The sequence below is a fragment of the Oncorhynchus mykiss genome, chromosome 17 (genome assembly GCF_057628025.1).
Source record: "Oncorhynchus mykiss isolate SJ-2025 chromosome 17, ASM5762802v1, whole genome shotgun sequence".
In the NCBI taxonomy this organism is placed as follows: Eukaryota; Metazoa; Chordata; class Actinopteri; order Salmoniformes; family Salmonidae; genus Oncorhynchus; species Oncorhynchus mykiss.
The window spans coordinates 52,885,901-52,913,145 of NC_143038.1; the positions used below are offsets into that span (position 1 = coordinate 52,885,901).

Here is a 27,245-nt window from a genome sequence, read left to right on the forward strand (position 1 = left end):
TTTGTAAAAATGAAAGTTTATTTTTGTCATTATTTGCTATCATACATGAATTAAAGGTTAAAGGCAACCAGATGCTTATTGTTTGAAAAGGAAATAAACATACAAGCCAAGTACAACACATAATAGGAGACTAGGGATGCCTCTCAGTTCGGACACAGGAAAAGATTTTACGGTACCCCATCATGCCTCATTGGCTAGTGGTTGTATTTATTGAGTGCTCAGCACCCTGTTTTCCAACATAAAAACTAAATTTTCCCTCAGTATACTGAAACTGTATAAAACCATCCACAAAAAGCTGGAATCTTAAACAAATTAACAATAAATGTGGAAGTCCTTGTAGTTATTCTTGGTTAATAATTCCCATATAAAAATAGCTGAATTTGAACAGAATTTGGGGGATTTCAACTGAATTTAAAACCCCTAGGTATCCTTGCTAATAAGAGTCTGGGCATGTTTGTTAATATCATATTAATATTATTTAATTTAACATGAGTGTGTTTACCTGTTCTTATGGCCAACAATACACTATCCCTGTGTTTACAACCCTCGGTCCTGAAAATTGGTTTCCTGTAAGAGCAGTGACGGGTGTTGGGTGTGGGTGGGTGTGCTGTGTTAAAAAAAAGAGGGTTCCGTACATTCTGTCCTAACTGGTCCAAGGCAGCTCTTGTTGTTTGGTGTGAAATGGTTATGGCTGGGACTGCTGAGGGAAGGGAGAGCTGATCAGAGCCATAGATATTAAGAGTTCAGCAGACTATTGCCTGTGTTGTCATTAAATCAAACTCCCTGTACTCTTTAAGCCTCGCAAAGCCGCCTGATCCTGTGAGCTTACACAAATGTTGCTGTATGGATATCAGTCCGGTATTTACGAGGCTAGTACTCTGTGACTCTGGATCTGATCCATCATCAGTTGTTAAGGACAGAATTAACCTTTTACATGTAACACAATGTAAAAGGTGAAGCAGGTGTTCTTAGCCAGCAGGCCTATGACTGGTTTAAGTTCAGCATCCTCAAGTCAGCAGTGTGAGGTCCCTGGCATGGTATTGGCATCACACCTGTAGCCCTTGCCTTGACTTTCCCACTAGTTTCCCAGCTACTACGACAGCATTTCACCTGGCATTGAAATGGCATGGAACTCCACTCTGGGGAAAAACCTGCCAGCAGGAAGGCCTGGGCATGTTAGGGATGTGCGAGGTGGGTAGAAATGACAGGGTGAGACTTTATTGACCTAATTGAGCTGGGACCAGCGTTGAGCTATTTACGATTTGTTCAGTTGTCAATATTATATCCTCACAGGATAAGACTTCACAGAACAGCACGGATCTCTACTGTATGGTATTGAGGTGAGGGGAACTAGGAAAGGGGGATATGGGAGCGAGGTTGGGATTAGATATGGGGTTAGGAAGGACCCGGTTGTATGAGATGGGGAATTTGTGATTACCATATATCCCCCAGCATGCATTTTTGTAAGGAAGCAGTTGTATAACCAGTGAGTCATAATGAAGCATGAGCACTGTCTCAGTCTGTGGTTGGAAATCACATTTGATCCAAGCCAACGTTCCCCTCAAATTGTCCTGCTACTCTTTCTGTGGTAAGAACAGTGACACAATGTTATTGCTATGACAAGAAATGCTTATCACATTGTAGTGTAGGCATTTCACATAGATCTAAACAAAGTGTATGTGTGTGAAATAGGTGTGACATGACTGCATTCATATTGAGAAATGTTGAAGGCTATTCTATAGCATTATATTAATGTACGGAAAAATGAGAAAATTCTGAAGAATACAAAACATTTTTGAGTTGCTCAAAGCACTTTCTTCTAAAGGTGTGACTAGTCTGCAACACATTAAGGGTATGCAAATCCTCTATCTCCTTAACTTGTGACATGATACAGTATTGCATACAGTACCTATCTTTAGCATACCTATCTTTCCCCTGATGTCACATGCTATACAATCCTTATGTCCTTTAAAACAGCCTGTTCATGTCTGCAGTGCAACAGGTGGTGGTGGCGGCTGGTTAGGGTTCAGTTTTTTATCATCTTGGTGAGGATCTTTTTGAGTGCGGGTCTCTTCTGGTCCTGTGTGGTGTCTTGGTGTGGGTGGGAGGGCTTGGCGTGGTGCAGCTGTTTCAGGGGGAGGGTCTGCTGGTCCTTAGTGTCTCGTTTGGCCTGGCGTAGGAGGCGCTTCATGTTCTTCACCTTGTCCCGCAGGTGGCTGTTGGCCTTTTCCAAAGATCGCACCTTTTGGGAGAGAGTCTTCACCCGCTCCTCCTCCTCAAACAGGGCCTTCTGCACCGTTGAACACAGCAGCTGGAGGAAACAGGAATGTTAGTCAACAGGAAGTGGGTAAAATGCTAATGTGCACCACAGATTGAGGTTAAGAATTGTTAATAGATTCAGATAATGAGTTCAGAGAACAAGTTCTCAGGCTGTTGTTTAACATGATAACCACATCCTTATTTTAGACTTTTGATGATCCGTTACACAAACCCCAAGTTGTTACACTAATTCAGCCCTGATTCTATGGATCATCTGGTTACTCAAGTTCCTGATCCAGTCTTAATGTTTGGAAATCTATAATTTACTTCAAAAGGCAAAGATATTAATCTCAAAACCTCTTTTCTTTGAAACACATTTCAGAAAACAAATGCTTGCCTTGTGTGAATATGCTAAAATGGTAATGATGTTAATCCACATTAATTTATTAATAGTAAGTTTAGAAACTGTTCCACTTCAGTGATGGAAAGTCTGAGACAGATTCAAATTTGTTTTATTTATTGTCACGATCATCGTATGGAGTAGACCAAAGCACAGCGTGAATTCTTTATTTTATTGAATGACGAAAAACAAGAAGAACACTTCAACAAAACACTATGAAACCGAGTGCCGACACAGGCCACTAACACATAGACAATAACCCACAAAATAGCCAAAGAGGATGGCTGCCTAAATATGGTTCCCAATCAGAGACAACGATAAACACCTGCCTCTAATTGAGAACCAATCTAGGCAACCATAGACCTACAAAAACACCTAGATGTAAACAACCCCATAAATCTACAAAACCCCTAGACAGTGCTAAAACCGTAGATGAGACAAAACACACATACCACCCTCGTCACACCCTGACCTAACCAAAATATATAAAGAAAACAAAGAATACTCAGGTCAGGGCGTGTCACTTATATCATATAATTAGACCCAAATCCTTTGAAAGATAATACATTGAGATTAAGGAGGAAAGACATTGGCTAATTTACTGTCCATGTGTTTCTACTTGAATGCAAAATTACATTTTTATTTGTTCAAACATCTTTTTCATGTTGCTAGGAGATAAAGTACAATACCGTTCAAAAGTTTGGGATCACTTAGAAATGTCCTTGTTTTTGAAAGAAAAGCAAATTTTTTTGTCCATTAAAATAGCATCAAATTGATCAGAAAAACAGTGTAGACATTTTTAAAGTTGTAAATTACTATTGTAGCTGGAAACTGCAGACTATTTATAGAATATCTACATAGGCGTACAGAGGACCATTATCAGCAACCATCACTCCTATGTTCCAATGGCATTTTGTGTTAGCTAATCCAAGTTTATCATTTTAAAAGGCTAATTGATCATTAGAAAACCCTTTAACAATTTTGTTAGCACAGCTGAAAACTGTTGTTCTGATTAAAGAAGCAATAAAACTGGCCTTCTTTAGGAGTGATGGGTGCTGATAATGGTACGCCTATGTAGATATTCCTATGTAGATATTCCATAAAAAATTGCAGTTTCCAGCTACAATAGTAATTTACAACATTAACAATGTCTACACTGTATTTCTGATCAATTTGATGTTATTTTAATGGACAAAAAAAAGTGGTTTTCTTTAAAAAACAAGGACATTTCTAAGTGACCCCAAACTTTTAAACAATAGTGTACATCTCAAAAAGACTTAGTGAGAAACCTCTTATGTCCAACATACTAGCCAACTGCCATTTAGTATACACATCATCAACCCAAATAAGGAATATTCCCTTCATTCAAATAAGTACGTCGCACAACTTCAATGATTAACAGTAAACACAAGGTAAGGTCTTCAGAATGATAACATGTGTCATCATTTAACAGTGGTAGCACTGAGGAGAGTAACCTAGCATGTTTGTTGATAGTGTTAAATCATCCAAGACAAACAGCTACGTCTACTTGTATTTCATTCACAGGCGGCTTGTTGCACATTATTTGGGGGCTCATAGTATAGGCTGGAACGGAATACATGGAATGGTATCAAACACAAACACGTGGTTTCAATGTCGTTGATATCATTCCGTTTACTCCATTCCAGCCATTATTATGAGCCGTCCTCCCCTCAGCAGCCTCCTGTGATTTCGATAATCTCTTTCCCTTTTGAAAGAGTTTAAAACCATTTGTTATATCCTGTGTTATTTTCAGTCCTGCTGTTTTTTGATAAGTGATGGAACCCCATGTCACGCCCTGACCTTAGAGATCCTTTTTATTCTCTATGTTTGGTTAGGTCAGGGTGTGACTCGGGTGGGAAAGTCTATGTTTTCTATTTCTTTGTTTTTGGCTGTGTGTGTGTGGTTCCCAATCAGAGGCAGCTGTCTATCGTTGTCTCTGATTGGGGATCACATAAGTTGTCATTTTCCTTTTGGGTTTTGTGGGATCTTGTTTTCTGTTTATTGTCTGTACCTGACAGAACTGTGCACTTTTCACTTTTGTTATTTTGAGTGTTTTTTTTTATAAAAATCATGAACACTTTCAACGCTGCGCTTTGGTCCTCTCCTTTGGACGAGAGCCGTTACACCCCATGTACAGGGGCTTTGTCTAACGTGCAGGAGTTGTGGAACGTAGCATTCCTTGGCCTGTCCAGCAGAAACAACAGCTCATATATATGTCTTTCAGTGTGTTCCGGGCTTTTATTATGAGTGAGCCACAAGAGGTTGTATTTTATCCATCAGCAGCAGGCGTGCATGTGGCCAGAGAAGGAACGAAAAGGAAAAATAGAAAACATGTAATTTAAACAGAACTAATCTGGTGGGGGGGGTTCTCTCCAAGGAGCGGCCTAAGGACATGTGGAAATATGAAAGTGGTTGGTAGAAAGATGCATGGCAAATGCCTTGTGCTTTAGAAATGTGGTCAGAGTGGTGGGTGAGCTGTCCCTTATGGCCCTAAGTAGCAGCCCCCAACACAGAGCTGAAATCAAACAGTGTTAACAAAAAAAAGTATATATTTTTTTATTTAACCTTTATTTAACTAGGCAAGTAATACTGGGGTCTTGGTCACACTTTATTTGGATAGTCTGGATAATCCATCTGTAGATGCTCTACAGATGATAATGCTATCAACAAACTTTCTGTTGATAAGCAACTGCTTGCTAAGGTTAGGGTTAAGTTTAGAATAAGGGTTAGGATAAGGGTTAAGGTTAGCATTGGGGTAAGGGTAAAGTTCAGGGTTAGAATAAGGTTTAATGTTAGGGTAAGGTTTAAGTTTAGGGTTAGGGTTAGGAAAAGGGTTAGGGTTATGGTAAGGTTTAAGTTTAGGGTTAGGATTAGTTAGATTAAATGTTACTGATAAAGCGTCTACAGATGGGCTATCCATACAAAGTGCTATCAGGTTCTCTCCTGGGAGAAGCATACAGTGGCTTGCAAAGGTATTCACCCCCTTGGCATTTTTCCAATTTTGTTGCCTTACAACCTGTAATGAAAATTTATGTTTTGTGGAGTTTGTATCATTTGATTTACACAACATGCCTACCACTGTGAAGATGCAAAATATTTTTATTGTGAAACAAACAAGAAATAAGACAAGAAAACAGAAAACTTGAGCGTGCATAACTACTCACCCACAAAGTAATACCTTTGTAGAGCCACCTTTTGCAGCAATTACGGCTGCAAGTCTCTTGGGGTATGTCTCTATAAGCTTGGCACATCTAGCTGCTGAGATTTTTGCCCATTCTTCAAGGCAAAACTGCTCCAGCTCCTTCAAGTTGGATGGGTTCGGCTGGTGTACAGCAATCATTAAGTCATACCACAGATTCTAAATTTAATTGAGGTCTGGGCTTTGACTAGGCAATTCCAAGACATTTAAATGTTTTCCCTTAAACCACTCGAGTGTTGCTTTAGCACTATGCTTAGGGTCATTGTCCTGCTGGAAGGTAAACCTCCGTCCCAGTCTCAAATCTCTGGAAAACTGAAGCAGGTTTCCCTCAAGAATGTCCCTGTATTTAGAGCCATCCATCATCCTTCAATTCTGACCAGTTTCCCAGTCCCTGCTGATCAAAAACATCCCCACAGCATCCTCCACCACAATGCTTCACTATGGGGATGATGTTCTCAGGGTGATGTGAGGTGTTGGGTTTGAGCCAGACATAGTGTTTTCCTTGATGGCCAAAAAGCAACATTTTAGTCTCATCTGACCAGAGTTCCTTCTTCCTTATGGTTGGGGAGTCTCCCACATGCCTTTTGGCGAACACCAAACGTGTTGGCTTCTTTTTTCTTTTGTCTTCCTTAAAAACTCACTGACCGAATCAGCGTATACATCAATATTATTTTATAAGGCTACCCGGAACATATCTCAGTCTGTGTGATTAAAACAATCTTGACTAGTTGACTAGTCCTTAGCATGGGTACTTCCTGTTTGAGTTTTTGCCAATAGGAAGGGAGGAGCAAAACAGAGTCGTGGTCAGATTTGCCGAAGGGAGGGCGGGGGAGGGCCTTGTATGCATCGCGGAAGTTAGAGTAGCAGTGATCCAGTTTTTCTTCCAGCGCAAGTGCTACAGTCAATATCCTTATAGAAATAAGGTTAGCCTTGTTCTCAAATTTGCTTTGCTAAAGTCCCCAGCTACAATGAATTCAGCCCCAGGATATATGGTTTCCAGTTTGCATGAAGTCCAGTGAACTTCCTTGAGGGCCGTTGTTGTATGGCCTTGACGGGCGATATACACGGCTGTGACAATAACCAAAGAGAATTCTCATGGAATTCTCACGGTCAGCATTTGATTGTGAGGAATGCTAGGTTAGGTGAACAAAAGGACTTGAGTTCCTGTATGTTGTTACAATTACACCATTAGTCATTAATCATGAAACATACACCCCTGCCCTTCTTCTTCCTGGACAGATGTTTATTCCTGTCTGCGCAACACACAAAGAATCCAGGTGGCTGTACAAACTCCGACAGCATATCCCGAGAGAGCCATGTTTCTGTGAAACAGAGTATGTCACAATCCCTGATGTTTCTCTGGAAAGCAACCCTTGCCCTGATTTCGTCGACCTTGTTATCTATAGAGACTGGACATTAGTGAGTAATATCCTCGGAAGCGGTGGGTGGTATGTGCGCCTCCGAAGTCTGACCAGAAGACCGCTGGCATCTTCCTCTTCTACGGTGGCATTGTTTTGAGTCAGCCTCTGGAATCAGTTCAAATGCCCTGGGTGGTTCAGACAAAGGATGTGGACTGTGCAGTTGCCATAACAGGCGGTTACAGCCCGACAGGATGCTCTCAATTGTGCATCTGCAAAGGTTTGTGAGGATTTTAGGTGACGTCGTTCTGATATCCATAGTTCTTCCCGGCTGTATGAAAAAAACACTTGGGCTAACAATGTAAGAAATACTACATAAAAAAACGAAATAATGCACATTCTCCTAAGGACCAGAAGCGAGGCAGCCTTCTCTGTCGGCACCGTCTTGCTACAGAAAAAGGATAGGCAGACTATAGGCAGACTGCCCCAGGTAGTATAGCAGTGGTCACCAACCGGTCGATCGTCAAGGCATTCCTAAACGATCACCAAACATTTCTGTAGAAAAGGCAAGGATAAAGGCTTGTGCTCTTTTTCTTTTGTTTAAGCATGTTGCCAGCAGGTGCACTTGATTCAGAAGCCCTATACACCGGGTAAGGAAAGTGTTTCCATTTTGAACAATTTCATTTGTCTGAAAATACTAACTCTGCCTACCCTGCGTACTGGGAGATCTGGGGCTAAATCGAGTGTGCCTACTGAGCTGGCCAATCGGATAGCTGTACCTCCAGCTTCCACGATCCCGGACACAACAAGGTTTGATAGTAGCCTATGTGAGATTTCCTAACTTTTAAAACCAAGACCACAGGGAGACTGTCAAAGAAAACAGCAAAGATCTCCTGTTTTAATGAGTGAGTTCATGTTTAAGTTTTTATTCAGCACTGTCCACACTGCTTTTATTCAACCCTATTACAAAACACACTTCTCCCTACTTTCACTCCCTCTGCAGTTGAAATTAATGAGTACCCAAGTGTATCGATAGCCCTGCGTTTTGATGATTATTAGTAGCTCGTTGTGTATTTTAATATCAAGGAATATTGCACTTTCTCTGGTCATAGGAACATCATGAATTAGTGCATGAGGCAGATGCGGTATGACTGGAGTTTCGCCATGAGGTGGAAGACGATGTCTCCTGTTTTTCTGGTCAGTCTCAACAGAGGAAAGGAAGGAGAGAGCAGGGACCGTGAGAGGCGGACCCTCTGCTGTTCTCTCCCTCCATCCACTGAGACTAATGCTGGGTTCTAAACAACAGAAATCTCAGACTTCTTACTTCAGTGCATTCGAGACAACTGGAAACTCTGAAAAAAACTAGATCCAACTAGAATTTTTTTTTCTGAACGATCATCCAAATTGGAATTGCAAGTCGGAACCTTGGATACCGTCGGATACCGTCTCTTATGACCGAAAAAAAGCTTCTGGATATCAGAAGAGTGGTTACTCACCTCGAACTGGATAAAGAATTTTCATTAAATATTCCCACGCAAAGGATATACTGTTTCTCCGAGTCCAGGCCCAAATCCCCATCATTCCCGTGAAGAAAAGACAGAAATACATGGGGCAGAGATCGGGGTGCCATGTTAATTAATCGGCAAGTGTGCAACCCGCCTCTACCATCCGTTCTATTGGCCGACGTGCAATCACTGGAAAATAAATTGGATGATCTCCGTTCGAGACTATCCTACCAACTGGACATTAAAAACTGTAATACCTATGTTTTACCAAGTTGTGGCTGAATGACAACACGGATAATATACATTTGGCTGGGTTTTCTGTGCATCAGCAGGACAGAACAGCTACGTATGGTAAAACGGGGGTTGGGGGTGTTTGTCTACTTGTCAATAACAGTTGTAGCGCGATGTCTAATATCAAGGAAATATTGAGGTATCGCTCACCTGAGGAAGAGTACATCATGATAAACTGTAGACCACACTATCTACCAAGAGAGTTTTTATTTATATTTTTCGTATCCGTATATTTACCACTTCAAACCGATTCTGGCACTGACTGCACTCAACAAGCTGTATAAGGCCATAAGCAAATAAGAAAATGCCAATACAGAAGCGACGCACTGAGTGGCCGCGGACTTTAATGCAGGCAAACTTAACTCAGTTTTACCTAATTTCTACCTGCATGTCAAATGTGCAACCAGAGAGAAACAACTCTAGACCTTTACTCCACACAAAGAGATGCATACAAAGCTCTCCCTCGCCCTCCATTTGGCAAATCTGACCATAATTCTATCATCCTGATTCCTTCTTACAAGCAAAAACTAAAGGAGGAAGTACCAGTGACTCGCTCAATGCAGAAGTGGTCAGATGACGCGGATGCTAAACTACAGGATTGTTTTGCTAGCACAGACTGGAATATGTTTCGGGATTCATCCAATGAGGAGTAGAGGAGTATACCACCTCAGTCACCGGCTTCAGCAACAAGTGCATCGACGACATCGTCCCCACAGTTACCATACACACATATCCCAACCAAAAGCCATGGACTGCCGCTTCAAAGAGCGGGACACTAATGCGGACGCTTATAAGAAATCCTGATATGCCCTCAGACAAACCATCAAACAGGCAAAGCGTCAATACAGGACTAAGATTGAATCCTACTACACCGGCTCAGACCCTCGTCATACAGTATGTGGCAGGGCAAGCAAACTATTATGGACTACAAAGGGAAACAAGTTGCGCAGTGATGTGAGCCTACCAATGATGAGAGCCTACCAGATGAGCTAAATGCCTTTTATGCTTCGAGGCAAGCAACACTGAAGCATGCATGAGAGCGCCAGCTGTTGCAGACAACTGTGTGATCACGCTCTCTGTAGCCAATGTGAGCAAGACCTTTAAACAGGTCAACATTCACAAAGCTACAGGGCCAAATGGATTACCAGGACGTGTACTCAAAGCATGTGTGGACCAACTGTCAAGTGTCTTCACTGACATTTTCAACCTCTCCATGACCGAGTCTGCAATACCTACATGTTTCAAGCAGACCACCATAGTCCCTGTGCCCAAGAAAGCAAAGGTAACCTGCCTAAATGACTAGCACCTGGTAGCACTCACGTCGGTATTCATGAAGTGCTTTGAAAGGCTGGTCATGGCTCACATCAACACCATAATCCCAGAAACCCTAGATCCACTCCAATTTGCATACCCTCCCAACAGATCCATAGATGATACAATCTCAATCACACTCCACATTGCACTTTCCCACCTGGACAAAAGGAAAACCTACGTGCGAATGCTGTTCATTGACTACAGCTCAGTGTTCAACACCATAGTACCCACAAAGCTCATCAATAAGCTAAGGACCCTGGGACTAAACACCTCCCACTGCAACTGGAGCCTGGACTTCCTGACGGGCCGCTCCCAGGTGGTGAGGGTCGGCAACACCACATCGCCACACTGATCCTCAACACGGGGGCACCTCAGGGGTTCGTTTTTAGTCCTCTCCTGTACTCCTTGTTCACCCATGTCTGCGTGGCTTAGCACGACTCCAAAACCATCATTAAGTTTGCTGACGACATAACAGTGGTAGGCCTGATCACCGACAACGAAGAGACAGCCTCTAGGGAGGAGGTCAGAGACCTGGCAGTGTGATGCCAGGACAACAACTCCTCCCTCAACATGAGCAAGATGAAGGAGCTGATCGTTGACTACAGGAAAAGGAGGGCCGAGAATTCCCCGATTCACATCGACGGGGCTGTAGTGGAGCGGGTCGAGAGTTTAAAGTTCCTTGGTGTTCACATCACCAACAAACTATCATGGTCCAAACACACCAAGACAGCCTTGAAGAGGGCATGACAACACCTTTTTCCCTTCAAGAGACTGAAAAGATTTGGCATTGGTCCCCAAATCCTCAAAATGTTCTACAGCTGCACCACCGACCGGTTGCATCACCGTCTGGTATGGCAACTGCTCGGCATCCGACCGTAAGACTCTACAGATGGTTGTGCGTACGGCCCAGTACATCACTGGGGCCAGGCTTCCTGCCATCCATGAGGAAGGCCCAAAATATTGTCAAAGACTCCAGCCCACCAAGTCATAGACTGTTCTCTCTGCTTCCGCACGGCAAGCAGTCCCGGAGCGCCACGTCGAGGAACAAAAGGCTCCTTAACAGCTTCTACCACCAAGCCATAAGACTGCTGAACAATTAATCATGTGGCCACCCGGACTATTTACATTGACACCCCCTCCCTTTATTTTTACACTGCTGCTACTCACTGTTTATTATCTATGCATAGTCACTTTACCCCTACCTACATGTACAAATTACCTCAACTAACCTGTATCCCGACATATTGATTCTGTACTGGTACCACCTATATATAGCCTTGTTATTGTTATTTTATTGTGTTGCTTTTTATTTTCGTTTTTTACTTTAGTTTATTTTGTAAATATTTTCTTAACTCTATTTCTTGAACTGCATTGTTGGTGATGGGCTTGTAAGTAAGCATTTCACGGTAAAGTCTACACCTGTTGTATTCGGCGCATGTAACAAATACAATTTGATTTAATGTATTAGGCTAACTTCACAAACCTCACTCCTACAGAACTGTTTTCATGATGTTAATGTTTAAAAAAATGTAGGTTATTGTCATGTTTAAAAAAAAAATCTGAGCGTTAGATTGCGACAGTGATATTGACTCAGAAAATGTTGTAGCGGCTCAGCAGGTAACCATTTTGTAAAAATATTTTTAAGGTATTTTCTGACTTTATTGAACATATAGAGGGAGAGGATGGCCGTCGGGAAAGATAGAGAGAGGTTGTGTGAAAGGGCAGTAAGCCGGATTCAAACTTATGCCGACACTGTAGATACAGTATGTGTGTCGGCGGCTGCGGTATTACCTCAAGACCAACCAGGCCACTCAGCAGATAACCCTAAACAACAAATTCCAGGTAACAAAACTAGATGGAAGGAGAGGTGGAGCTGTTTTTTTAACTGGGTATGTGTTTCACTCAGACCAGAGGTACCTATAGTAAAGTCCCTATCTCCACATCTCCCTACCATTGTTATGGGATAGTCCATGGTTTCCTAAACCAAGCTCCATTGTGGACACATACCTATTTAATTGCCCTTGAACATGTCTGGAGTTTTGAATATATCTGGACTGTGATCTGAGCATCTACCTCCCACGTATGGTCCACACCTGCACCATAGCTACGGAGTTGGTGTGCATGCTTCCAAAGTCTGAATGCTATCCCTATCATATCTTTCCCATGGCAGACAACCCAGTTTAAAAACAGTAATACATTCAACTGTTTACACAACCAAACCAACAAACTAATCTGAAGTGGCAGATGGACGATTTATCACTGTGGTCATAATGGTAGAGACCCAGACTCAACAGAAACATAGACATAACATGCAATTTTGACACTCATCCAGTAAGAAATATATTTTAGTAAGAAATATATTTCCAGTCTTACTGGGACATTTTCCCACGTTAGCAGAGGGACATCTTCAAGGTTTTTGAGGGAAAACAGCTGTGTGCCCCAGTTAAGAGTATCCCAGTGGGCATATGAGAATTTCAGTCTAACCCAGGAAATCTACAACTATAATCATGACAGTATGTGTGTTGGGTAATTTCCATTAGTTTTGCATGTGAAGGCCCTAGACTGTCACTCTTACACAAGTCACAGTCATGTCTGTGTGGCATGATGACAATATGACTGTGTTATGCTGTCAGCAGTCCAGCCTGTGGGCCTAGCCATTCCATTCAGATATTTAGTAATAAGAGTGTAATCATACAAATTACTTTGTGCATTACCTTGGCTTTGCCTCTGATTACAGATTTGAGCTGAGATGTGGTCGTTAATGGAAACTTAAGCCCATTCTTATTCTGTCAGAGAGACAGAAGGCTTTTATGTGTAGTCAGCACATGATTGGAAACAGAGAAGACTGGTGTAAATCATGAGTTCAATGAATGGAATCCAGAGACGTTGAAATGCCAGATTATTAGTTACTATTGAGGGACTATGCATGACACTATGACGTGATCATGAGTGTTTATCTTGCAAATTGACACTGAAATGTTGAGTTGAGCCATGGATATGTTATGTAGAAATGTGTAGACTTCATACTCATCAGTATGTTAATTAGCATTTAGGTATTTTACAATGTCTATGAGGCAAACTTTTCCCACAAACTACTTCAATCTGGATTTGATGAGCAACAATGTCCCGCCAACCACGAGACAGGGCTTTGAAACTGATCCAATAATTTCTACCTATATAAACAGTCATCACTAAACTGATGGCTGCCCACCTACCATAACATCGGTATGAAAGGCTCAGGTACAGGCAGTACAGTCTAATGAATGTAAATTCTGTGCTCATAGTAGAAAACCCCATAGATGGTTAAAAGGCCTGCTGCTCCCTGTCTCTCAGCCACATCCCACATCCTGCTCTACAGCCAACATACTCTACCCTGCATTGACACACATGAAAGAGAAGCACAAACCAAGGGGATTTGGTTCCTGGACCAACTACTGATCAGAGCAGGGCCTCTATCCACCACCCAAATAATTCTGGTCTCCCAGACACCAAGAACATATTACACTTACAAGCCATATAAGCCATACCAAGAACATATTACACTTACTCTCCTCACTGGACCTTTGAAGACTGTGGTTAGCCCTAACCACAAGCCACCATTAGCAGAATGATTTCTGGATAGCATGCATTTCCATCCCCTGTGAAGTGGGGGCTCCTATTGAGATCCCTTTCATGATAGGCAAAGTTCCCTGATTGGGCGGTTAAGTGTAGGTTAAGCATAACATACAATACTCTGCAGCACTGTCCTTTAGTTAATCCTTACTGGGCTCTCAAGTGCAAGTGGTCATGGAGGACTTGCTGGGACATAGTACGCTGAATGCTACCTCAGCCAAGGAGGGACCAAAATGGATTAAAAGGGAATAGCAAAGAAAATTGATCAGCTGTCTATTAGTGTGGCTGTCAAAGGTTTCCTGCATGTGTTTTGATGAGATTCTTCCAACCTTGGCAGTTTTTCTTGCCAGTCTTGCTCTTTGGTGGTTTAGGAGCTGCTATTTAGGAGTTGCTGTTTCTGACTTTCTTAACAACGGCACATAAAAACCGGAGTGATAGGTTAGTTGAATTCGTACCCGGCTGTCCTCCTGAGCCTCCCACTCTGGGGTGTAGCTGTGGACCATGGTTCCGGCCGTGCAGTTGGAGAACTGGAAGAGGCTGGCGAACATGCGGTGGTTCTCTGGTGTGTCTGGGAAAATTGGGTCTTGGAAGTTAACCCCGTGGGGGATAATGCTGTAGTTCTCATCCATCCTGGGGAACACAGATAGACAGGAGATTAAGATGCAATTTTTGAATTTCACACACACACACACACACACACACACACACACACACACACACACACACACACACACACACACACACACACACACACACACACACACACACACACACACACACAGAAAACCCTCATGCAGTCTTATAGCTGTTATTTTTTATGTTGTTTGAGTAAAACTGGAATGGACCTTCAATCCACCCGGGTCACATTTTCTCCAGCTATTAGAAGTGTGTCAGACTGAGGCGGAAGTGTTAGCTTGGAGGTTGACACTCGACAGCAGGCAGTCCATACATCTGGACTCCATCTTGTCTCCCTTGTGGGACATCAAAAGCTTGCTTATTGTTTCTCTGTCCATCAAAATGTTGGTCATGGCAGCATACGTCTTTGCATACTTGGGGTTTTGGGGGTGATGAACGAAAATCGAGGATGGCACAAAAACACAAAATAAAAAGGTACCTCATTAGTGTTTGTGTGTTGTCAGCTCTACACTGTAAAAAGTTGGATGGCTTTTACTGATTGGTATAATCTAAAATTACGTTTTGTTTCATTCAACCTATTCTATTTAATTTGTCTGGAATAAAATAAAATAAAAAATAAAATAAAAAATATATGCTTTATTTTCTATTGTGTTATTGACTATGTTTGTTTATGCGTAACTCTGTGTCGTTGTTTTCGCCGCACTACTTTTCTTTATCTTGGCCAGGTCGCAGTTGTAAATGAGAACTTGCTGTCAACTGGCCTACCTGGTTAAATAAAGGTGAAATAAACAATTTAAAAATAAATTGTCATTAATTTGACAGATCATTGTGATTTTTTTAATAGAATGAATGCTTCTAAATTGCTTTCAACACCTCATGCAGATGCACATTGCATAGCGGTGGCAGCAATGTTGCAGCAGCAGTCTATCAGAAGAGTTGGGGGTGTGGCTTATTGGGGGCGTGGCTTTCAGGCTGTTCTTTTTGGACACCCGTGAGAGTGAATGTCATTGCAATTAATCTGTTATGTTGTATTCTCTATGTGAATGTCACGGTGTGCCCTGGGGGTGCTATCTTTCCACAGTTTGTGACTTTCACTTTCATAAGTACTGATGAAGGATAGGAAACACACATAATGGTATCTCTTAAAGTGTATATTTCCAAGCTGTCAGGTTTACATCTAAATATTGTGAAACATATGTGGTTAAATATTTAACTGTTTGTGAAAAGATGTAATGTGATTTTAACCTTCTAAATGACAGGATGGATTTTCATATAAAGATGAACTAGTCAGTGGCCACTCCCACGTGAGCATAGACATTACATCGGCATCATGGAACCGCCCTTTTCTACTGAAACGTATAAAACCCCAGTGTAAGCTAAGTTTGCAAATGGTTGAATATCTAAGACCAAAACATACTGGGTGACACTGGTGTGTGAAGTGGTTTAAACTACAACTCTACCAAAGGACAAGACTATACGTGGAGCATTGGCTACACGGCTGGAAATTGTTAAATTCTGAGATTATCGATCCCCACAGAATAAGAGCAAATCTTAGACTTATAATTACTAGTCTGCAGCTAGAAATTGCATAAATCTAGAACGAGAATACTGACAACTGCCGAAGCATCTATTCTATGACAACATTTCTGAATGATACTCTGAAGTATCATTCTAACCACGTTCAACCATAAAAAGCAGAGACTCTGAATAATCCTACAGGATGATTGAGCATTCCAACAGAGAAGACAACAACGACATACGGGCGTAAATATATATACATTGCAATTATTCTTGGATGAGCGGCCGTTCATGTGCAAAGGATTAGCATTTCAATTAATATAATTATAGACTGTGTGTACTGAATCCATTTTGTCTTTCCCACTCTTTCTCAGTCCCACCCCTTTCCTTTTGTCCACCAAGCTGTCATATCGGTTTAGCCCACTAGGGGACTTTTCCATCATTGTTATTAACCAATATCTTGTGTTTGTTATATGTATTTCTGTGATTATTTAGTTAGTAAGTAAATAAATAATTAATCCAATTTGTACATATGTTGCAGATTCATAATTTATGCTAGGATTCGTGCAGATAACCAAGAATTTTACAAAGTTTAGAATGAGACTGACAGAAGGAAAAGATTAATAATAATTAATAGAAGACTGTACTCGATAAGAAATTAAAAATTTAAATATAGTGTCACGTATACTCCCTCTCTGGCCTCTAGGTCATCAGGCTGCTGATTATCCCGCACACCTGTCACCATCGTCTCGCGCACCTGCACCTCATGACACTCACCTGGACTCCATCACCTCCTTGATTATCTTCCCTATATCTGTCTCTCCCCTTGGTTTTTCCCTCAGGTGTTATTGACTCTGTTTTCATGTCGGTGTGTTGTTTATGTTTTGTGTTCATTGTTTATTTTATTTATTAAAACACTCACTCCCTGAATTTGCTTCCCGACTCTCAGTGCACTCATTACATGAACAGTCGATTTGGGAAGTAGAGACTATAAACATTTTCCCGTGGTGCCCCGACTTCCTAGTTGATTAAAGTTTACCTGATTAGTTTAATCACATAATAATTATTATACATAGAGAATTCATTTGATAAAATAACAGTCTTCACATGTAATGATAGTAACGACAAGACACAAAGTAGAACATGTGCACTGCCAGCACTGAATCTGTAATGATACTTGCTTGCAATGATACTAAAGAGCTTGGTAAAGTTTTCATTGGTAAGCTAGCTACCATTTGATTACACTATTGAAGTCAATAAATGTGAAAGTCTATGTAAAGAATGTGATATGAGTAATGATTTCATGTTATTGTACCAACTGAATTTATTGATACAGGAAATGTATTTAATTGCTTGTAACCCAATTTGTATAGGTAATATCAAATGGAAAAATCTAATTGGAACAACATGAAAAAATTGGTTGTATTTACATTAAATATTAGTTAGGATTTAGGTTATTTATTAGGTTTTACCAAAGGGGAAAAGTAAGTTGAGCTTTGAAAGAAATGGATTGCAACTTGAAATGTTTTTTTTTTGGTTGATCCAAAAAGTATTTTTTTACAGTGTATGTTTTTGTCTGACCCAGACAGCCTGATGTTTTGTCCCTACAGTGGGGGGTCACTCATAATGTTGATAATGATGAACTACTGTGGCACTGGAATGTAAGCAGGGGCAACACAAGGTCAACCCTGAGAATTATGTGGATGGGGAGAGAGGATCCAGAGGGAATAACACTCTGTGTTGTACTGTTGGCCCCCAAAATGTGCATGGTTCTAATTACCAGACTATTTAGAACACAAGACACAAGATAATACTCACAATGGACATGACCACTGATAATGGCTGTGTGTGTGTTCATTTCAATGGCTTTGAAATTAATTTCACTGCATATTTTGATAGACACTGGAACCAATATCTTCCTCAAAACAATAACTGATGCACTGGTTTTAATTAATTCCATGCTCCTGAGACATGACTCCTTTCCCATCCTGACAAGCATGGCTTTGTGGATTGTTTTATATATTTCATAAACAGTATGTTTTGTCCCTCTTTCTTTTTCTCTACCTTCCTCCATCCCTCACTCAATCGTTCTCACCCTCCCTCCATCCCTTCCTCTCTCACTCTGTCTCTCTCTGCTCTGTTGCATGTTGAGGGTTGTGGCCAGTGTTTCCCCTACTTCACAAGTCTAGCATGTAAGTTTCGAGACATTTGGTCCCTATAGGATTACAACTCGATGTATAAACCAACCAAATACTCCCAGATGGCGCAGTAATGTCAACCAGCACTAGTAAATGCAGTTTAACGGCCAATGTTTCCACTGGTTTCAATTTCTTCTCAGCTTCTACAAATTCCATGGCACTTAGCAGACACATAATTATGTCCTAACCACTTGACGTATACATTCCCAAACAGTTCCCCAGTCAATGGTTGTAGAAAAAAACGATATCTTAAGAAAAATAATGTCTATGCTGGTTTAGCTATCCTGGATGCTGTGTCTGTATTAGCCAGCTATATTGTCAAAGTTCTGCCAAACCAACATATTATCTCCATTACACTCTCAGCATAAGGTATCAACTGCATACAGTACAGTCAATGGGACAGCAGTTATAGGGATTATCCTTTGTTTCAAACCCTAATGGCTTCCAGAAAGCGTACACGTCTGCTGGTTCTCAGACCCTTTTTCACATCCACTCTCAAATTCCCCAACTTTAAACAGAGCTCACTTCCCTCTCTCTCCCATTCCTCCACACAAAAAATCTGGTCCTCCCTAGGAAAGCTTGTCATCTAGTCTTAACCTTGTTTAGTCAAGAGCATGTTGGTTTAATTAATGTTTCCATGCAGCCTGTCTCCTATTTCTTTGTTTTTCTGTGACGGTTTGACTGGTGAGTTTTGCCCTGTCAAAATGGAACCAGCTGGCTGGTTGGTTCATGGTTCAGCCACACACCAAAGAGTCAAAGGAGGAAGTAAACAAAAGGGGAACCGCTGGGATGTGCAATATACCTGAGCCAAATACCAAGCTCTCTCCATGGTAATGGAAACTAAGGCAGACACTCTGGAGTCAATTCCCCCAGTAGCACTATGCTGTGTCTCTCAGTTATTCAAGCAAGCATCCTTTCTTGTCCTGCTTACAGTACATAAGTGAACTGAACACAATAGAGAGATTATAGCTATTGTTTATTGTTCTCAGTACTTTCACCTATTCTATCTTTTCAGATGGGTGATTCTTGGAATTAAAACATAGGGAAGGAGGCTTCTTCCAAATTAAAGTAGCCCTCTCTAGGGGCAGGCAGCTGAGTGTCTTGAGGCTTAAAGCTCGCCAGAGCACCACCCTTGCATTGAGATTTATTGACTGAACATGTGGAGACATCCTTGAGAGTTCAGAATGAATAGCTGTCATGACCCCTTCACTCCATTTGGCTAGATGAAAGCAAGTGATGAACTATTAAGTCATAACCGAAACATAAACTGTAAAGCCTTAACCCACAAATTCTACTCACAGAATCACCAAGAAAAATAATCTGTCCTTCACTTTGTTTAACAGCAGACAAGCAACAATGTTATGGGATTGAGATGACTACATTTGGCACAGACAGGCAGACCAATCAACAAGTCTACAGTTTTGGTCCTGTGGGAGACTCCTTGTTGCATTTCTTCATATATGAAACTCCCCTTTGTCCTGTCCTGAGCACTCATAGACGTGATTGATTGGGGAGGCTGTTTCAGACTGTGTCGTTTGGGGGGCTTTAACAGGAAATGGGAGCTCACTGGAGACTCTGATGGAAACTTTTCAGCATTAGCTTGCTGATTCAGCGCCTGAGAGTGCCAGCGTTGCAGAACAACGAGAACAATGCTTTCTGGAACTGGAGACTCCTCTGTTAAATGTTTACGACGGAGGTCTAAGATTAGCTGAGAAGCTGCAGAGCAACACTAGGGGCTCAGACAGACCCCCCCCCATCCCGGCATCCTAATGGAGGGAGGTAGTACAGAGATGCATCAGAGGAGGCATATTCTAATATAGGCTTTTTATGTAACTTTGAGTGACAGTTTAACACACTTCATGTATACGTAGGATTTTTTATTCTAGTTTTCATGGCACACTGAATCCTTGGACCCGTATGTATGTCTGTGTCTTATTGTGATCCTTATTAGGTAGTTTCCTTCCAGGGCCTCCTGGCTGATTGCAGGGCTGGTTTGTAGTTTCAGGATGAGGAGACTTTCAGATCAGCAAAAACCCTGAGGCCTGATGGGTTTCCCAGTGATGGAGAACGGCTACATAGTGACACCATCAACCTTTCCTCTCAAACAGAACACACAAGTTCCTGTGTGTGTGTGTGTGTGTGTGTGTGTGTGTGTGTGTGTGTGTGTGTGTGTGTGTGTGTGTGTGTGTGTGTGTGTTGACTGGCAGCAGGGTGCCTGTGAACCTGGTGTCTTCAAAAAAACAATACAAAATGTAGGTGGCCATCCAACTCATCAACAAAACACACACATATACACACTCTCCCCCTGACTATGTAAACACACAGTCATTACTGTACTTGGCCGTGAACCTCCATACGGAATAGCTGAATACTCCACACTGGAATTCCTTTGAAATACTCTTTGATAGAATGTGCACTTAAATGTTCTAGGTGCTGAGAATGAAAGAAACACAGGACATGAGACAAGTTAAACCTGTCGGCACAAGTTCATCTCTCAGAACAGAAGGCCTGGTGTCATTCATCAGGGTTGTTCTGTGGTTGGGATACAAAGGGCTTCCCATCCAGCCTGTGGTTGGTGTGGAGATAATACCCTCAGCCTAAACTTCCAGCTTTAAGGGTCTCCCCTAAGCTGTTGGGAACTGTCAGACTCTGTAATTATAGAAGCTGGAATGCCATGGGCACTTTTTCAAAGACTGATGTGTTGTTCCATTTTAAAACCAAGGGAGATAAGTATTAAGGTGTCAATCATCTCACATTATGAAACCTGCCTTTGTGGAAAGAAATCTACTGATATGCTGTAAATTGTGTAAGGCATTTTAACTATCACAAAGTAGAACAGATGTTTTACCTATAATATGTGAGACAAAGTTAACTTTGGGTCAAATTCACTGGTGGTGCTTGTGCTGAGTCTCTCTCTCTCTCTCTCTCTCTCTCTCTCTCTCTCTCTCTCTCTCTCTCTCCATCTGTTTCTCCATCTGTTTCTCCATCTGTGTCCCCATCTGTTTCCCCATCTGTTTCCCCCACATTAGGACCTGTGACAGGTGTGACATCTGAGCAAATGTGCATCATGCATCTGTCCATGGTAGACATTGTAGTATCATTACAGGCGTAACTTCAGAATGACTGGTACCTGATCCTCTTTTCAATTTGTTGCTTTTAATCTCACAATCTAGCTACTCCATATAACATGCTTCATATCATACACACACACACACACACAGACACACAGACACACACACACAAACAGCAGGTTTGGGTTATTATTATTGCTGTGTTTGCATCCCAAGAGAATCCTAAGGGCCAGAACATCACTCAACTCTATTTCACCAAGTATTCATCGAACACAAGTTTCTCATTGTGACTGTAAAAAAGAATAACAGCTGGAAATGTAAGGGTTATATTGTATCTAGACACAAGTTCAGGCAATTACACAACCAAATCACTGTATGCCTATTTTCTGTTGAATTATGATTGTGTCATTTCTGACTTACAACACCGCCACACTTGACAGTGATAAACGCACCTCCAACACCAGGATGTCAATGTATCTTACCTCAAAAAGAAATAGTAAGAGTTGTTCTCCACTGCGCTATAGGAGTAACATGGGAAGTAGCCCAGCCCGGTGACATTGAACCGGGAACCAGCAGGGACCTCCAGCATGCTGCCCCACGCCTGGTCGCATTGCAGCTCGATCTCGGCAGAGAAGAAGAGGTCTGTGTCATACTGCCAAGGTAAGTAGTTGTACACACTGTATGAGTTCTTGTGCAGCGCAAGCACCTTGGCGAAAACGATAATCTCTGCGAGCTCCGCGCGGCACGCCTCCGTCTGTGGTCTCCAGTCATGGGGCAACTGGCATCCCCAAACTCCGCTCAAACAGGTCGCCAGAATCAAAGCCAAAATAGCACCCATGGCAGGCAACTGCGGGTCTCGATTGCAGCTTCTATGAAACGTAATTATGTGGCAGTGATGGGTAACCGCTACAGGACCAGTGACTTCTCATCAAACTGTCCGACAGGACTGTATTCCATGGGCTTGTGTGCAAATGCGCAGCACCAATGTGACATATAGTCACTCAGTTGTTGCAGTCAAATATAATAACTCCGCAGCAGTTTATTGATTCAGTTCTCTCATGCAAACCCCTCTGTCCTCCCTCATCCCCTCCTGCACGCTAGACTACACTCTGTGAGTGATGATCTAATATTACGCGCAGCTCCCCTGTATCCTGTAGAATAGAATGAGGCGCTCAGTGCGCTTTATATCTGACACTCTATTCTAACCTAACGTAGCAGGCGTAAAAAGGTTTCCTGCTGAAGAGGAAGCTAGGTCGAAGTGGATGTATGCCTGAACACCGGATGCATCCGGTTTGTTGGCAACTCCGCTAAGGATGCACCATTCTGACAGCCTTCTGTCAACAACCATTCTCCACTTTGTCTATTACCTAACACTTTATATTACTTAACCTCTTTCGATCAGACATCCAGGGGGTCATCAGGCGTTATCTACAGTGTCATCATGTTTAAAAACTGAGAGCCTATGAAAAAAAGGTATGCCCATTTACAATCCTCCAAATGTGCAATTTGCAGACCATTGTCTAGTATAGGCTATTTCTATACATTTCCAATGTTACATAATATTGGGTGTATTTCTATATTCCTTTTATATTTCTTTGGTAATAAGCACCTGCAATTTACAACTTAATTATCAGCAAATCCTGCAGCAGCTACCTTATCCTTCTCACAGAGACAAACGATGTCCCCCTGGGGACATGACTTCTGAGACACAAGGAGGTGGGAAGTGGCCCACAAATTACACCACCAGAAGCTGATAGAAATACAATATTTGACCACATTCTAATCACTCTGGTGTCTGAAAGATAGATGAGTTGCTGCTAACATTAGGTCAGAGTTCAATAATACATTTCCTAAATGTCTCAGGCTCAAGAGACCCTAGGCTGAACAGTAGGCCTGCTACAATGACATGTAACATCATGCCTTTATACCAGCATTGCACCTCTGTCATGAGCAGTGATGTAAAAAATAATACTCAATTGTCATACTTGAGTAAAAGTAAAGATACCATTAAAATACTACTTGAGGAAAAGTCCAAAAGTATTGGGTTTTAAATGTACATTAGTACAGTGGTGGGAAAAGTACTCAATTTTCATACTTGAGTAAAGTTAATAAGTTAAAGTAATTGCCATACATCAAATCAGAAGGCACAATTTTCTTGTTTGTCTAATTTATTTACGGACAACCAGGGGCACACTCCAACACTCAGACATAATTTACGAACACAATATTTGAGCAGGCGCCATTACCTTAGCTCAGGGATCATCAACTAGATTCAGTCGCAGGCCAATTTTTTTCTTGAGCAGATGGTCAAGGGGCCAGAACATAATACAAAATAATTTATAGACTGCAAATTGACCGCAAGAAGCCCAAACAGATAAAATATGTGACAAAAAAATTATGATTTCAAACCTTGCTTGCATTTGTATATGATCACATATATCTCTTTATTATGTGTGGGAATACTTCGGAAAAGATTTCTGAAATTAAAATCACATACTGTAGAGCTGATTTGCTGGCGTTTTTATAGCCTTTTATGTCCCCCCGAAAAATAAAAATTACCTTGGTGGGCCAAGTAAAATCAATTGGGGATCCATCAACAATTTGAAATAGGGTACTGAATTCATTCCAATTCTGATTAAAAGGCAAATGCAGTTCAGCAGTATTAAGAGGCTGACTTTAGGACCATGCATACACCTGGGAGCAGGAGGGAAGGCTGTTTATATGGCTGGCCTACTTTATGGAGAGCTCATGATGCAGATGCAGGGAATAGTGCAACTTTTTCTCGAAAACAGTGCAGAGGTAAAGATGGCTGTAGTAGATTGTGTTGGCTAGGTAAATGCTGTTTGACATGACATGACACATACCAGCTAATTCTTGTTTAACATGTGTTTGTAGAATGTTAAGTCCCATATTGACTGAGGTGAATGAAGCTACAGCAACACAAAGTGATAATGGTTGCAGTGAATTTATCTTGTTTTTGCTGTTCTTCAAATTGCATTTTGGAGTTGTAAAATTCTGTAAAAATGCAGTAAATGAGCTTCAATTTGATAAAATAAAAATCCACTTTGCTATACCCTGGGTTTAGCTGAAATTATTCCCCTGGTGGGAATTTGACCATTTGTCTGTCCTCCCTGAGCATTCGAAATGCAACATGTACTTTTGGGTGTCAGGGAATATGTATGGGAGTAAAAAGTCCATATTTTCTTTACAAATGTAAGTTAAAGTTAAAGTTGTAAAAAATACAGATACTCCAAAAAAATAGTACTTTAAAGTATTTTTTATTTAGGCTGTATTCCCTTTTACACTGCCGTCACACTCTGTTTATTACCTGTGCATAATCACGTTAACTCTACCTACATGTACATATTACCTCAATTTTCTCAACTAACCGGTGCCCCCACACATTGACTCTATACTGGTATATAGCCTCACTACTGTTATTTTACTGCTGCTCTTTAATTATTGGTTACTTACATTTTTTATTTATTACTTATCTATTTTTTACTTAACCTGTTGGATCGGAGGGTGCGGGCTAGGGCCATTCCCCCCAGAAATGTTTGGGAACTTGCAGGTGCCTTTGTGGAAGAGTGGGGTAACATCTCACAGCACGGCAAATCTGGTGCAGTCCACGAGGAGGAGATGCACTGCAGTACTTAATGCAGCTGGTGGCCACACCAGATACTGACTGTTACTTTTGATTTTGACCCCCCTTTGTTCAGGGACACATTATTCCATTTCTGTTAGTCACATGTCTGTGGAACTTGTTCAGTTGTTTAATCTTGTTAAGTTCATACAAATATTTACATGTTAAGTTTGCTGAAAAATAAATGCAGTGGACAGTGAGAGGACGTTTCTTTTATTGTTGAGTTTATTTGGCTGTTTTCGAGGCATAATATGTAGAAGTCCCTTTTCAGGTTTAGAAGATTTGACTGCTAAATACTAACTCCCGTTTGTATAGCGGGTTAGCATAGCTACAGTAGCATACAGAAATTGTGGTGGTAATCAAAGTCGTTTTTAACTATAATGCGGTTGATTTGTAACAATGACAAGAACATGTGTTAGGATTGAAATTTTACAAGCATTATACTCACATTTGTACCTCAACATAGTGGGAAATACACATGAACATAAACCTAAATGTAGGCACATTTTGCTGGGGGGCAATGAGGAGACTCGGGATCTTTGCCCCATGGCCCTTTCCCCTACGCGTGGAATAATTTTGCACACCCAATTTTTCAGTTTTTGATTTGTTAAAAAAGTTTGAAATATCCAATAAATGTCGTTCCACTTCATGATTGTGTCCCACTTGTTGTTGATTCTTCACAAAAAAATACAGTTTTATATCTTTATGTTTGAAGCCTGAAATGTGGCAAAAGGTCGCAAAGTTCAAGGGGGCCGAATACTTTCGCAAGGCACTGTATCAATATCAAATTTGACTGAAAACATGGGTATAAGTGAATTCACTGCGAGGAGCTGTTATATGGAAACCCATAGCCGACCACAATTAGTCTGATCAACTGTAGCCTACTGATAACAACCACAGCTGCAGGTAGCTTAGAGAAGCCTATGCGCTCTGATCCCATCTGGTCCTGGCCAGGGGAAACTTAAAGTTTTTATAGCGAAAGCTATGTATTCATAGCCTAAAATATTTGTGTTCTGAGAAATGTGAATGTTATCAAATTTGTTTCATACTCAAACTTCGGGTGGCTAAGATACCTAGGCCTTTTTAATCCACAATTATTTACTGGAATTAATCAATCAACACAATAGTGATGACATACAATCCATGCCACTCCATTTAGTGTGATATGTTACTTTTCTGGTAACATTTGGCCTACGTAAATCCAGGACACTGAAATTAGTATGACAGTATCTTACTTAAGACAAAAACGATAGAGAGATGAAACCAGAGTACCGGTAGGCCTAGGGAAAAAATCCTCTGCACCTTCTTCCACTGTAGAATTCCACCATCACAATATTTTCTTAAAGGGGAATTTCACCCTGGCTCTGCCACGGCATATAGCCATTACTATATTAAACACAATAAGTTTTTATCATAAACATCAACATTATTCTCCCTCCCTCCTTCCCTCCTACACAACATCACTTCCTGTTGAATGAGGAATGAGGCAGCGCTCGGTTTGTTGGTTTAGAACATTTTAAAAGTGTTTGAAAAAGTGTTCTATTTGAAAAGTTTGGTTACTAGCTAGCTATATTTTGATTTTGGATGGCATGACACGGTTGCCATCAGTGGCTGGGACCTCTGCTATCTGTCCAGGGATCCTTTCAATCGAGGGTCTGATGATGATTTACTCTCGGTCCCAGCTTTGATGCACCTGTACTGACCTCGTCTACATGATAGTGGGACGAACAGGCCGTGGCTCGGGTGGTTGATGTCCTTGGTTATCTTTTTGGCCTTGCTGTCACAGGTGAAGGATCTTTGAAACAAACAAAAATTGTTCTACAAGCAGTTCTTACAACAACCACAAAAAACTTCAACTGTTGTGTTCAAATACTTGTGGAGTTAACTAATAAAATACTGGATGAACTGACAAGAGAAGTCCAGGACCTGAAGGACAGTTTGCATTTCTCCCAGGGTCAGCACAATGAGTTTAAACATAAAAACAGCAGGATGACAACAATCTGTAAGTCATTGAAAGAGGACATTAGTTCTGTATGTGAATTGAACAACACCATTGTAGACAGAATTGCAGAATCTCCACATGAGACCTGGACGGAGTCTGAGGAGCTCCGTTTGAGACTATCCTGCCAACGGAACATTAAAAACTGTAATATCTTATTTTTCACAGAGTCGTGACTGAATGACGACACAGATAATATACAGTTGGCTGGGCTTTCCGTG

At 41.3% G+C, this 27,245-nt stretch overlaps 1 protein-coding gene across 2 annotated transcripts; it reads right to left on the reverse strand.

Annotated features, from left to right (window-relative positions):
* On the reverse strand, positions 1-25,584 carry LOC110494483 (coiled-coil domain-containing protein 3). Of its 2 annotated transcripts, XR_016488021.1 has the most exons (4): positions 21,865-25,584; positions 14,415-14,589; positions 1,168-2,311; positions 1-1,132 (listed from the first exon to the last, which is right to left on the reverse strand). XR_016488021.1 is itself a non-coding variant. In XM_021569591.3 (3 exons), the coding sequence occupies exons 1-3, from the start codon at positions 22,218-22,220 to the stop codon at positions 2,027-2,029; spliced, it is 816 nt and encodes a 271-aa protein (XP_021425266.2). In that variant the 5' UTR covers positions 22,221-25,584; the 3' UTR covers positions 1-2,026. The 2 variants fall into 2 exon arrangements, 1 of the variants encoding a protein (XP_021425266.2); XM_021569591.3 differs by having other exon boundaries at positions 1-2,311.
* Positions 25,585-27,245: the final 1,661 nt, after the last annotated feature.